This window comes from Heterodontus francisci, chromosome 27, assembly GCF_036365525.1.
Source record: "Heterodontus francisci isolate sHetFra1 chromosome 27, sHetFra1.hap1, whole genome shotgun sequence".
NCBI classification, from domain to species: Eukaryota; Metazoa; Chordata; class Chondrichthyes; order Heterodontiformes; family Heterodontidae; genus Heterodontus; species Heterodontus francisci.
Window position 1 is genome coordinate 45,444,655 of NC_090397.1, and position 14,698 is coordinate 45,459,352.

Below are 14,698 nucleotides of genomic sequence, written 5' to 3' on the forward strand. Positions count from 1 at the left end.
TATGCCAATATTAGAATTATAATTTACTTTCCTTTAAATAAATATGCTTACTTTCTGGAAGATTCCAAGTTCTCAAAAGGAGTCATTCAACATAGTTTATTGAATGCATTCAAATTATTGTTTGCATTAGGAATAGTGCAAAAATAGGCTTTAAAATGCCAAAATACACTGCAAATTCACAGCTATTGTCACAAATTAGCTTTACCAAATTGGAACACACTCTTGTCAGCCATGTATCTTTTATCCAATTGTATCCAACTCAAGACAAGTAAAATTGTGATGGTGCATATATACAAACTAGGAGGAGTAGTAGCCAAGTGGCCTACATGGCTGATCTGATTGTCACCTCCACATCACATTCCGCCTACCCCCAATAACCTTTCACTCCCTTGCTTATCAAGAATCTATCTACCTCTGCCTTATAAATATTTAAAAACTCTGCTTCCACTGCCTTTTGAGTAAGAAAGTTCCAAAGACTCTCAACCCTCGGAGAGAAAACATTTCTCTTTATCTCAGTCTTAAATGGGCAACACATTTTTAAAATAGTGACCCCTAGTTCTAGATTCTCCTGCAAGGGGGAACATCCTTTCCACATCCACCCTATCAAGACCCCCCAGGATCTTATATGTTTCAATCAAGTCGCCTCTTACTCTTCTAAATTCCAGCGGATACAAGCCCAGCCTGTCCAACATTTCCTCATAAGACAATCTGCCCATTCCGGGTATTAGTCTGTTAAACCTTCTCTGAACTGCTTCCAAAGCATTTACATCTTTCCTTAAATAAGGAGACCAATACTGTACTCAGTACTCCAGATGTGGTCTCGCCGATGCCCTGTATAACTGAAGCATAACCTCCCTACTTTTGTATTCAATTCCCCTCGCAATAAACAACATTTTATTGGCTTTCCTAATTACTTGCTGAACCTGCATACTAACCTTTTGCGATTCATGCACTAGGACACCCAGATCCATGTGCATCTGAGAGCTCTGCAATCTCTCACCATTTAGATAATACGCTTCTTTTTTATTCTTCCTGCCAAAATGGACAATTTCACATTTTCCCACATGATGTTCCAATTGCCAGATATTTTCCCACTCACTTAACCTATCTACATCCCTTTGTAGCCTCCTTATGTCCTCTTCACAACTTACTTTCATACCTATTTTTGTGTCATCAGTAAATTTAGAAACTATACCTTCTGTGCCTTCATCCAAGTCATTTATATAAATTGTAAAAAGTTGAGGCCCCGGCACCCGATCCCTGCGGCACCCCACTTGTTACATCTTGCCAACCAGAAAATGACCCATTTATGCCTATTCTCTGTTTCCTGGTAGCTAGCCAATCTTCTATCCAATGCCAATATGTTATCCTCTACACCATGAGCTTTTATTTTCCAAAATAATCTTTGATGTGGCACCTTATCAAATACCTTCTGGAAATCTAAGTACAGTACATCCACCAATTCCCCTTTATCCATAGCACATGTTACTTCTTCAAAGAATTCCAATAAATTGGTTAAACACGATTTCCCTTTCACCAAACCATGTTGACTCTGCCTGATTACTTTGAATTTTTCTAAGTGCCCTGCCACAATGTCTTTAATAATAGCTAACATTTTCCCTAAGATAGATATTAAGCTAACTGGCCTGTAGTTTCCTTTCTGTCCCTCTCCCTTTTTGAATACAGGAGTTACATTTGCTATTTTCCAATCTAATGGAGCCTTCCCTGAATCTAGGGAAATTTGGAAAATTAAAACCTACGCATCAACTATCTCGCTAGCCACTTCTAGGATGAATTCCATCAGGACCTAGGAACTTGTCAACCCGCTGCTCCAACAATTTGCTCAGTACCACTTCCTCGGTGATTGTAATTTTGATTTCCTCCCTCCCTTCCATTTCCTGATTTACAGCCATTTCTGGGATGTTACTTGTATCCTCTATAGTGAAGACCGTTGCAAAATACCTGTTCAATTAGGAAGATAGGAACAGGAGTAAGCCATTCAGCCCCTCGAGCCTGTCCCACCATTCAATGAGATCATAGCTGATCCGCAGCCTAACTCCACATACCTGCCTTTGGCCCATATCCCTTATATCTTTGCTTAACAAAAATCTATTTCAGATTTAAAATTAACAAATGTTCTAGCTTCAACTGCTATTTGCAGGAGAGTGTTCCAAACCTCTGCCACCCTTTGCGTGAAGAAGTGCTTCCTAACATCTCTCCTGAATGGTCTGGCCCTAATTTTTAACTATGCCCCCTAGTTTTAGAATCTCCAACCAGTGGAAATAGTTTATCTTTATCTAGCCTGTCTTTTCCTGTTAATATCTTGAAGACTTCAATCAGATCACCCCTTAACCTTCTGAATTCTAGCGAAAACAGGCTTAATTTGTGTAATCTCTCCTCGTAACTTAACCCCTTTAGTCCAGGTATCATTCTTGTAAACCTACATTGCACTCCCTCCAAGGCCAATATATCCTTCCTAAGGTGTGGTGCCCAGAACTGCTCACAGTACTCCAAGTGGGGTCTAACCAGGGTTTTGTACAGCTGCAGCATAACCTCTGTGTCTTTATACTCCAGTCCTCTAGATATAAAGGCTAGCATTCCATTAGCATTTTTGATTATTTTCTGCACTTGCTCCTGGCATTTTAAAGATCTATGCACCTGAACCCCCAAGTGTCTTTGGACATCCACTGTACTTAACCTCTTCCCATTTAGAAAGTACCCTGCTCTATCCTTTTTTGGTCCAAAATGAATATCACACTTGCCCGCACTGAAATCCATCTGTCACAGTTTTGCCCACTCACCTAGTCTGTCAATATCTCTTTGCAATTTTATGCTATCATCTAGACTGTCTACAATGTCTACTAACTTTGTATCAGAAAATTTGGATATATGACTTACTATGCCATCATCCAAGTCGTTAATGAATAATGTGAATAATTGAGGTCCCAACACAGATACCTATGGGACACCACTAGTCACATCCTGCCAGTCAGAGTACTTACCCATTATTCCCACTCTCTGTCGCCAAACACTCAACCAACTTCCTAACCATGTCAGTAATTTGCCCTCAACCCCATGGGCTTCTACTTTAGTTAACAGTCTCTTATGTGGGACTTTAAATGCCTTCTGGAAGTCCATATAAATAACATCCATAGACATTCCCCTGTCCACTACCTTAGTCACCTCTTCAAAAAATTCAATGAGATTTGTCAGCCATGACCTTCCCGTCATGAATCCATGCTGGCTGTCCCCGATTAACTGAAATTTTTCTAGGTGTTCAGTCACCCTATCCTTGATTATAGACTCCAGCATCTTGCCCACCACAGATGTCAGTAAACTGGCCTGTAATTTCCTTGGCTCCCCCTTTCATCCTTCTTAAAAAGTGGAGTGACATGTGCAACCTTCCAATCCAGAGGGACCACCCCTGAATCTAGGGAACTCTGAAAGACTATAGTTAGGGCGTCTACAATGTGCTCCCCTACTTCCTTCAACACCCTCGGGTGGAAACTGCCATCTCCTTATTTTCCCTTATTAATTCCCCAGAATCACTTTCTATAGTACCAACATTCACTTTACTGACTCTTTTTTAAATATCTATAGGAACTCTTGCTATCTGTTTTTATATTTCTAGCTAGCTTTCTCTTGTACTCTAATTTTCCCTCCTTATCAATCTTTTAGTCATTCTTTGCTGTTTTTTATATTCTGTCCAATCTTCTAGCCGGCCACCCATCTTTGCACAATTATATGCTTTTTCTTTAAGTTTGATGCTAGTTTTAACCTTTTTTGTTAACCACGGATAGTGGGTCCTCCCCTTGGAATTTTTCTCTCTCGTTGGAATGCATGTTCTGTGTATTCTGAAATATCCCCTTAAATGTCTACCACTGCATCTCTATTGACCTATCCCTTAACCTAATTTGCCAGTTCACTCTGCTTTCATGCCCCCAATTACCCTTATTTAAGTTTAGAATCTCACATCTTTAACATCTCACACTGAAGAATGCCTGCAGAGTCTCATCGACAGGTTTGCGTCGGCCTGCAATGAATTTGGCCTAACCATCAGCCTCAAGAAAACGAACATCATGGGGCAGGATGTCAGAAATGCTCCATCCATCAATATTGGCGACCACGCTCTGGAAGTGGTTCAAGAGTTCACCTACCTAGGCTCAACTATCACCAGTAACCTGTCTCTAGATGCAGAAATCAACAAGCGCATGGGTAAGGCTTCCACTGCTATGTCCAGACTGGCCAAGAGAGTGTGGGAAAATGGCGCACTGACACGGAACACAAAAGTCCGAGTGTATCAGGCCTGTGTCCTCAGTACCTTGCTCTACGGCAGCGAGGCCTGGACAACGTATGCCAGCCAAGAGCGACGTCTCAATTCATTCCATCTTCGCTGCCTTCGGAGAATACTTGGCATCAGGTGGCAGGACTATATCTCCAACACAGAAGTCCTTGAAGCGGCCAACACCCCCAGCTTATACACACTACTGAGTCAGCGGCGCTTGAGATGGCTTGGCCATGTGAGCCGCATGGAAGATGGCAGGATCCCCAAAGACACATTGTACAGCGAGCTCGCCACTGGTATCAGACCCACCGGCCGTCCATGTCTCCGTTATAAAGACGTCTGCAAACGTGACATGAAATCGTGTGACATTGATCACAAGTCGTGGGAGTCAGTTGCCAGCATTCGCCAGAGCTGGCGGGCAGCCATAAAGACAGGGCTAAATTGTGGCGAGTCGAAGAGACTTAGTAGTTGGCAGGAAAAAAGACAGAGGCGCAAGGGGAGAACCAACTGTGCAACAGCCCCAACAAACAAATTTCTCTGCAGCACCTGTGGAAGAGCCTGTCACTCCAGAATTGGCCTTTATAGCCACTCCAGGCGCTGCTTCACAAACCACTGACCACCTCCAGGCGCGTATCCATTGTCTCTCGAGATAAGGAGGCCCAAAAGAAAGTTTAGAATACTAGTCTTGCACCCATTGTTTGAGGCGACTGGATAAATGTTTCGGAAATTTTGATAAGGGATTACTAATACATAATCGTGCCACCGTAAACACAATCTGCAACTTCCAATAGCTCTAACAATCTGTTACAATTTAACAAGAGCACACTTCCTAACTGTAAAATTTCATGTATTTTATGAAACTTACTGCTCTCACCTAAATGGAGTGAGCTACCCTGCATTCAGATTTCATTCCTATTTAAAACAGGTACATTTGTGAAAGCAATATATTTTGATGGGCAGAAATACACATTTTGAATTGGGCTGTTACTATCGAATTTAACTTGTTCTCCACTACTCGTGCTAAGGATCCATTCATGGAAAAGTCATTACCCAGATTTCAATACATTCAAACTTTCGACAGTGAAGTATTTGGAGATTTGTCCCTCACCTGGCATTCCGTTCAAAAGCTGCTGAAAACACCTCAATGAAGCTCTCTTTTGCCTCACTTTTAGAAGGTATTGCATTGTCAAATGTAGGATCTACACTGTCAAATGCTCGTCGCTTCAAAGGATCTGACAATATTTCATTGGCTGAAACAGTAGAAAAATGCTGTTATCAGTAGGTAAAACCTAAATTTAAATCCTTCCCCATTACTTTTACAGTTCAAATAATGTGAAAGTTTCAAATTGTAAGTTTTCAATATACCAGGTGTTTAAAAAAATCTGATCTTCAGATTCATTTCAAACAATTAAGAAAAGTGACTATTTGTCACTTGCACAAATAGTTTACTTATGATCCACGTACTAGTACAATCTTACCTTTTGTAATACATGTAAAATAGTCATTGTCCCCTTCGCCTATCTGTTCTCCTGTTGCTTTCCTTTTGTCAGGATGATGTTTCAATACCATTGTTTTATCTGCAAGAAAATATGGTGGCTTAAAATTGATTTACATTGCTTGTGTTTAATACATTTCGGAGCAAATACTGTTTAAAATATTCAGCTTGCTGAAGACTGCATTTACAATCCTGGAGGAGTTGAGTCCCCACTGTCTGTACAAAGTTTCCATGAGATCAGTCATACACGCACCAGTGGGGATTAAGTTCCCTCTCTATATGTACTCAGTTTCGTTTCCAGTCCAATATGTATTCATTTCTGAACTCAGCTAGCGGCATGCCAGAGATCTTAACTCCAAAGGCCAACTACGTATGAGCACCAATCATACGTAGGTAACTCCTTACACTGCTTTTATAAATTACCTCCAAGAAAAATAGCAAGTACATTTTTATAGTTTCAAAATGTTGGTAAAGTAGCGACGTGACAGATTTGCATGCATGTATGTAGAAACTAATTTGTTTCTTTTTGAAATAGTACTTGAGTCATTTAGAGAGTCCCAATCGGTAGTCTTTTTTGAATGCTCGTTTAAAGTATGGTTTTCAAACATAGCTCTGTGAACGCCACCCACCCCCTAAAGTCTGCATGGGGGTGAAAAGAGATTCACCTAGAGTCAGATGTACTGCAAGTTACTAGCATGATTTTTCTGCTGCTTTACACTTACAATAATTTTTTTTTAAATTTGCAGCAAGGGTACTTTCCTAAGTAATTTCCGTTTGGTAGCTGACACTGCTTTGACAGTTTGGACAGGGATGCCTTTGGAAGTACACACAAAAAAAGTTTGAAAACTGCTGGTTTGCACATAAATGCTGATATCATTGGGGTCCTAGCTTTAAAGAATCAATGCTGGAGGATTCCTGGGTTTATAACTATGTCCTCAATGCCAATAAGCCCAGTCAAACTGAAACTCATTTAAGCAATACTGTCAATGAGATGACCAAATACAAAATTAAAATATTTATGTTTTTATACCCCATGGATGATAATCAGTCTTGGTGGCGATATTCCAATTCAAATTGCTGTTGCTGGGCTGCTTAGGTTTCATCCATTGTAGATAGTCAAATAATCTACAAAGGTAAATTTACTTAATCCCCTTCAAGCAAAATGGACAACTTTCATTATGAAATAAATAATGCCTACAAATAATTTTAATTACATCCAATAAGGTTTTTGAAAGCAAAGCTCGAAAGGTTATCTTCACGAAACGTGGCCGAGCACACAATACAATGGCCCAAAACTGCCATCAGGGTAGCAAAAGCACTCGCTGTTATTTATATGCAAATTTCAGAGGAACTTCAGGCGACGGCTGATGAGCGATTAAACATGAAAATTCAAAGGTTGCTGTCCACGATGCGCCGCTCTGACATTAGCTTCGCGAAAATGGCATGTCATTGTCTGTGTCATCATTCAAAGGCATTGAGCAGTGTGGAGTTCCTGTACTTGCATGGTAGATATGAACTAAACTCGCTATAGAAAGTTAGGGCTTGTCCATTTCAGTCTAAGCACCTTTTAATTATTAACTGCCAGTCAACCTCTCTGGCACTGAAAACTAACAGTTACAAGTGTGGGGTCTCATTCCTTCAGGTTTTGATTGTTATTGGAGGTTTTCTTTGTCTTTTTTTCCCCTCTCTTCCTGTACATTGAATTCACCACTCTAACTTGCACTTCTTTGTTCAGACCATATGCTGTTAATTTCACAATCCTTCAATCTGTTTGGTTGAGATACACAGTTGTTTGCCTTTTTCATCCAGATCCCAGATGCCCTGTAGAAGATGCCATGCCATTTCCATCTCACACTTCCAGCAACTTCAGTACAAAATACTGGCAACATTAAACAGGCAAGGTAAAGTCTAACCAACAGCGGGCACTGTCCATTGGCCTTCCACAGCAATTTTTGGGCCAATATCAAGTACATAAAAATGTCTTATTGCATCACTACTTAATGTTATATCAAAATTCGTGTATAGTTGTTCTCATCTACCCCCCAATAGCAAAAGGTCGACAAAGCATTTTCACAATCACCTTTCAAGTCGTATATAAAGTCAAATAAAAAAATGTTTTGACTGACAAGTTTACCTTGAAACACAACATCAAGAAAGAGAGACTCAAAGGGAGTGAATCCTTCAGATATCAGAAAAATACTTACGTGCAGCTTTAATTTGCCTCTGTGTTGCTTTGTACCTCAAATGTGCTAGCCCCACAACTGCATAATGATCTTGATTCTATGAAAGGCACAAAAATCAACTATCAAATTAACAATGAAAGTATAAAGATGGGCAGCTCAGATTAACTACAAACCATTCCACTCAGACTAGGATGAGTTGCTGGCATTTAATAGCTTCCTGTTTACCTCACGATTTACAAGCAAACAGAAATTTTTACTACCTTTGATGCTATACTGAAAGTATTTCTCTAGGATATTCTGCATCTCCATTGCCTTGACAGTAGTGTCTTCAACCAAACCCCATCACCTTAACAGCACAGGAAATAAAAGCCAGATTGCGTCACATTTGCTACATTCACAAATGGTTATGTTACTAAAAGCTTAAGTAGAAGCTAATTGACTTTCCCCATATCCAATCCATCCTAGTGATTCTGGGTGGTCTTGCATCCTTTTGGGCCTTATAGAACTAATTGATGCTTAAAGTTAGGTGCTATTCATAGCTTATTCCAAACAATGGATGCGATCATATTCAGTTAAGTATAGGACACTATATTAAGTTCAAATTACTAACCATGGTAGATATATTTACTAAAATCTGCTTTGAATTTTTTAAAATAAACCATTCTTTGCTGCAGAGACCCTTCTCCCTTCCTGCTAGTGTGCTCCACACAAGTGAGTGCTGTGGATCATAGAACGATTCCACTGAAAATGGAAGTCACCACTTTGGGTAGGTATGAGAATTGACCCAGAGAAACTAAACAACATGTGGGGATATAGGGAAGAAAGAAACTGAAAATATCATGCCAGGGAAAGGGTATGCATTACATTGAGATTGAGATGTTAAATATATTCATGGCAAAAATAACAATTCAAAGTAAGTGGCATGTTAATAAGGTGGTGCCAAAAACTGTATAGAGTCATGCAGACCCTCACCTAAAGGCCTGCTACCCGACCCGAACCCAACGGGACCAGACATGTGTCGGGTTCGGGTCGGGCCGGACACACACAGCAAGAATTGCAGGTAAGTGTTAAAAGTTTAAAAATTACCTGAGCCGCCAATCCGGGATGTCAAGCCAGGAAACTCGGAGTCTGCGCAGTAAGCGTGTGAGCGTCTCTAGGACATCATCACGCTCATGCTGCAGCTTCCTGAAGATTAGGAGTCAGAAGGTAAGTAAAGGGAACATTGCGGTGGTTGGGTCGGGCTCAGGGGGAAAACGGAGGGACTCGGGCTGGGTCGGGCTTGGGTCTGATGTGGTTCTGTCGGGTTCGGGTCGGGGTTTTTTTGGTGACTTGAGCAGGCCTTTACCCCCACCTGCCAAGAATGAGGCATATTAATTTTGTCATATGAACATGAATTTTAAACTGTTGCTGGAGTGAAGAAACGACTTGTTAAAGAGATCACCAAACATTTGGGCTGGAAGGACATTTGCATACTATGAGACACTGCTCGTGGAGACATAGGACTATTCCCTGATCCAATAAAGCCAAAGGATTTTGGTCAGACATTGGAAGTGTAAGGAAGCACATTCCAGGGCCTGCTACGATAATACAATCCACAAAACGCAGAAGTGGTTAAGCCAGTTAGTCATATGACTAACCTGCTGACCAAGATATATTTTTGAATTGTGCCACACAGAAAAGGCGGCAGTTTTGCAACTGAAGCGGGAACAAGGAAGCCTCTCTCCTGGCTGTCTCTCTCTCTCGCCTTGTCACAAGCCACCGGACCCACGGAAGACACGTACACCCCAAGAGAGAAAAGACTCCGACATCGAAACAAGTTGAACCGTGATCCGGGCCCCAAAGAATAGCAGGACTTACCGGCAACCAAAGACTCCACATTGAACTCAAAGGACAGTAAATAACTAACAGCTATTGTGTCAAACTTTTCCCCTTTATTCTTTCTACTTTTTCTGTCTCTATCTGCAGGTGTGTTTATCGCGTATACATGCTACCGTGGTCGCATCGCATATTCGTAGTTGTTAACCGGATTAGAGTTTAAGATTAATAAACTTCCACCTTTCTTGTTTAAATCGAAGGAACCAGTCTGGTTTCTTTGCCTTACAACTGGAGCAGTGAACAAGGATTCACTGAAGGACAGCTAAAAACACGGTGCTTTAAAATTAAACCCTGTTACGGTTAAACCAGGCAAAGGCTGAGATGGAGCCCCTAGACGCCTTCTCATTGGTCGTAACAATAGATGTAATAATTGAACAAACAGCCAAAGTGTTACCATTGCACAGGCCGACAGTTATAATGACAAACAGGAACAGGATTACATCATTCAGCCCCTTGTGCCTGTTCCACAATTCATGGCTGAGCTGGATTCTAACTCCGTCCACCCGCCTTGGCTCTATATCCCTCACTATGCTTGGCTAGCAAAGTCTATCAATCTTTAGATTTAAAATTATTTAGCTAGCGTCTACAGCTTTCTGTGGGAGAGTACCACACGTCTACCACCTTTTGCTTCAAACCTTGTTTCCTAACTTCTCTCCTGAATGGCCCGGCTCTGATTTTAAGGTTATGTCCCCAAGTCCTAGACACCCCAAACAGTGGATAAAGTTTCATTATCAACACTATCAATTCTTTTCAAAACTCAAAGACTTCAATCAAATCATCTCTTAACCTTCTCTAACCCAAAGAACACAAGCTTAGTTTATGTGATCTCTCCTCATAATTTAACCCTAGGAGCCCCAACATTGTGGTGAATCTGTGCTGCACTCTTTCCAAGTACAGTTTCTCTCTCCGGATGCTGCCTGATCCATTGAGTGTTTCCGGCATTTTTTATTTTCATTTCTTATTACAGTATTGTGCCCAGTTATGGTCACCAGACTTACAAAAGCCGAACCAGCAAAAATGATTCAGGAAGCTACATTCATTCTCATTGGTAAGTATGCTTTTGGGGTGGTGCAGAAAGTACAACCTGAGGTTTTAAAATAATGAAAGTAGTTAATAAATATGGACTTAATATGCAAAAGATTACATCAGCTGAACCAGGCCTATTTCAAGATAAAAGTAGTCAGAATGGGTCAAGAAACAAAACGCAAGCTGAATAGATCAGGATGACAAAAGTTCACACTCCTACATTGGCATTACATAAATTGATGATGATCTTTGGGAGGCAGAGGTTTTAAATACTGCCATTGAAACAATGCATACCTTCCAGTCCTTTGGGTCAAGTGTTTTCAGCAATGGATATTCCTCCAATTGTAATTCCTCATCTTCTGACTCAGATGATGATTCTTTCTCATCTTCCAACTCATGAAAGGAGGCAGACACATTTCTCGCCCGTCGCTTTACAAGTGCTTCAAACCATCTTCCAACTGGTTCCACCGGACGTAGCACAGAAACTGCAAGTAAAGAGGAACTTGCTTGAAAAAAGCTATGCTATATACAGATATTCTTATTCTACCGATCTCAAATAAAACTTTAAACTGACATTACAGTTGAAGTGTATGGAAATTAATTTTATATTATACACAATTTAACAACCTTGATAGTTAGAAATATTACCAAAAAATGCTTTTTATAATGAGGAACTGACAACCCAAGGTCAAGGACAAAAGATCATAGTGTAGCATACTACCAAGGTTGAAGAGAATTAAAAGAGATTAATTCATGGGATTGGATGCACCAAAACTTGGATTTTTAAAGTTTAATGAATGTAGGAAGCGAAGATTGAGGGAAGTAAGTCGTTTCATGGCTTTGAAGTCCTCAGAGATGCAGGAGACGACAGTGAATTATGTCAACATAGTGGCCCGGATTTTGTGTTAAGAGTAACAGCAAGGCTAACTGCACTCACATTTATTAAGAAAAAAATAGGGCAGCAACATCTAGAGTCTGTGCATGTGCAGTTAAAAGTGGAAATCGAGAACATGCTGTCCGATATAACCCAATTTTCCCCAAGCTTTGCTACACCAGTAACCTTAGTATTCAATCCATGCAAGTATATGAAGTTGCCCTCTAAATACGCCAGGAAAAGTTGGGCTGATACATTCAGGTACAAGTGAATTTTTAATGGCGTGGCAAGTCTGAATTACTGCTAAAAACCTCTGACACTGACAACTAACTTTTATAAGTGTGGAGTCTCATTCCTTCAAATTTTAACAAACTTTTTCTATCCTTAACTATCAATCCCACCTTTCTTTCCTTCTATTTATTTTCCTTTCTGTACATGATTTTACAATGAATTGAATATTCTAATTTATACTTACTGGTTTAGACTATGCATGTCTCAGTGAAGATTCTTCAATCTGACGTTGTTGCTTGCCCTGCTCACACACGCCACAGGTCCCCTGTAAAGGGCGCCACACTGAATCAAACGCCTGATGACAGCAAATTGCCGCTCAAAAGCCCATTAAAAGTCTGTGGGCAACTATCAACGTAGTGAACAGCAAGTGCTGTTGCTTCATGGCTGACCGCAAAATCTGCGCCAATGTCTATCCCAAGAATTAGTACACTTCTGTAACACCCCCTCACCAGATACCTCTAAAATTAAAACTGAGTTTATTGAATCCAAGACAGAGTACACTACTGTAACATCTAGATAGGATTACATAAGATATACAGCATCGAAACAGGCCATACGGCCAACCAATCCTGCCAGTGTTTATGCTCCAATTGAGTCTCCTCCCATCTTTCCTCAACTAAATCTATCATAACCCTCCATCCCTTCTCCCTCATATGCTGGTCTAACTTCCACTTAAATGCATCTACACTACTGGCTTCAAGCACTCCCTGTGGTAGCGAGTTCCATATTCCCACCACTCTTTAGGTAAAGACGTTTCTTCTGAATTCCCTGTTGGATTTCTTGGTTACTATCTTATATCGACGGCCTCCAGTTATGCAGTTCCCCCTCAAGAGGAAATATGCTCTTTGTATCCACTCTATCAAAACCTTTCAGAATTTTAAAGACCTTTACTAGGGACCACTCACTCTTTTTTCAAGAGAAAAGAGACCCAGCCTGTCAATCCTTTCCTGATATGTATACCCACACATTTCTGCTATCATCCTTGCAAATCTTCTCTACACCCCCCTCTAGTGCCTCTACATCCTTTCCATATTATGGCGACCAAACTGCACGCAGTACTCCAAGTGCGGTCTAACCAAGGTTCGATTCAGGTTCAGCATAACCTCCCTACTTTTCAATTCTATCCCTCTAGAAATAAAGCCTACTACTTGGTTTGCTAAACTTTGACGAAACATTTAGTGAATGGTGTATTTATACTCAGAGGGGCTGAATTGCCTATTCCTGCTTCAAATTCTTATGACCTTATGATCCCTTTGTTCCTCGACCCCACCTAGACTTGCACCTTCCAAGTAATAAGTGACCTCCCCATTCTTCCTACCAAAATGTACTACCTCACATTTATGTGTTGAACTGCATTTGCTAATTATTTGTCCATTCTGCAAGTTTATTAAATTTCCTCCTGTAATTTGTTGCTGTCCTCCTCAGTATTGACTATCCCCACAATTTGGTGTCATATTCAAATTTAGAAATTGCAGTTTTCATTACAAAGACAAATCGTAAATGTAAATTGAGAACGGCAGTGGTCCCAGCACTGATCTTTGTGGACCACTTTCCACCTTCTGCCACTCTGAATAACTACCCTTTATTCCCACTCTCTGCTTTGGCTTGAAGCCAGATAGCAACTCATTCTGTCACTTGTCCCCTGACTCCACATTCTCTGACCTTATTCATCAGTCTATCATGGGGCACCTTATGAAAATCCAGATAAATTACATCTGCAGCATTGCTATTGTCTACTCTGTTATCACCTCAAAAAATTCAATAAGTTTGGTCAAGCAAGATTTTCCCTTTTAAAATCCAGGCTATTATTTTTTCATTTCTAGATATTCTTCTGTTCTCTCCTTTAGTAGGGATTCCATTATTTTTCCTATCACTGACATTAAGCTAATTTGTCTATAATTCCCTGGGCATGTTCTGTCCCTCCTTCTTAAATATAGGAATTACATTAGCTATCTGCCAGTCTTCTGGAACTGCACCATTTTCTAACAAATTATTAAATGTGTGTAGTAATGCCTCTGTTATCGCTTCCCTGGATTTTTTTTTAAAGTACGTGGATGCAATCCATCCAGACCAGGGGCTTTATCCTCTGAGTTTGATTAGTTTTTTTCCAATTGATCCCCTTTTTTAAAAATATATTTTAAATACACTTATCTCATTGTTCATCTCATCATTCAGTGTCATGTCTACCTGTTCTATCTCCTGGTAAACAACAAAGCAAAATAATTATTTAATATTTCTGTCATCTCTCTATCATTACCTGTGGTATTATCCGGTATATCCCTTAATGGTCCTACTCCCTTCACAGCCTTCCTTTTTTATTGATGCACTTATAAAATATTTTACTATTTTGTTTTATGTTCCTTAATAACTTAGTTTCAAGTTCCTCTTTGCTTTCCTAATTTTTTTTGACTTCTCTCCTAATTTCTTATGGAATCATAAAATTGTTACAGCAACAGAAGGAGGCCATTCGGCCTGCCATGTCCTTGCCAGCTCTCTGCAAGAGCAACTCACCAAGTCCCACTCCCCCGCCTTTTACCCAAAGGCCTGTAAATTCTCTCTCTCCAGGAGTATTATCAATTCCCTTTTAAAAGCCACGATTGAATCTGCCTCCACCACACTCTCATGCAGTACATTCCAGATCTTAACCACTCGCTGCCTCTTCATGTTCT

General features: G+C 40.4%; 1 protein-coding gene across 1 annotated transcript in view; it reads right to left on the minus strand.

The window, feature by feature from the left end:
• Window positions 1-14,698, minus strand: part of dnajc2 (DnaJ (Hsp40) homolog, subfamily C, member 2) — a 58,292-nt gene that overhangs the window by 35,650 nt on the left and 7,944 nt on the right. Inside the window, exons 2-5 of the mRNA XM_068059253.1 lie at window positions 11,159-11,349; window positions 7,985-8,060; window positions 5,764-5,862; window positions 5,394-5,535 (exon numbers count right to left, since the gene is read on the minus strand). Coding sequence (XP_067915354.1) covers window positions 5,394-5,535; window positions 5,764-5,862; window positions 7,985-8,060; window positions 11,159-11,349 — 508 coding nt within the window. The remainder of the gene's footprint in view (window positions 1-5,393; window positions 5,536-5,763; window positions 5,863-7,984; window positions 8,061-11,158; window positions 11,350-14,698) is intronic.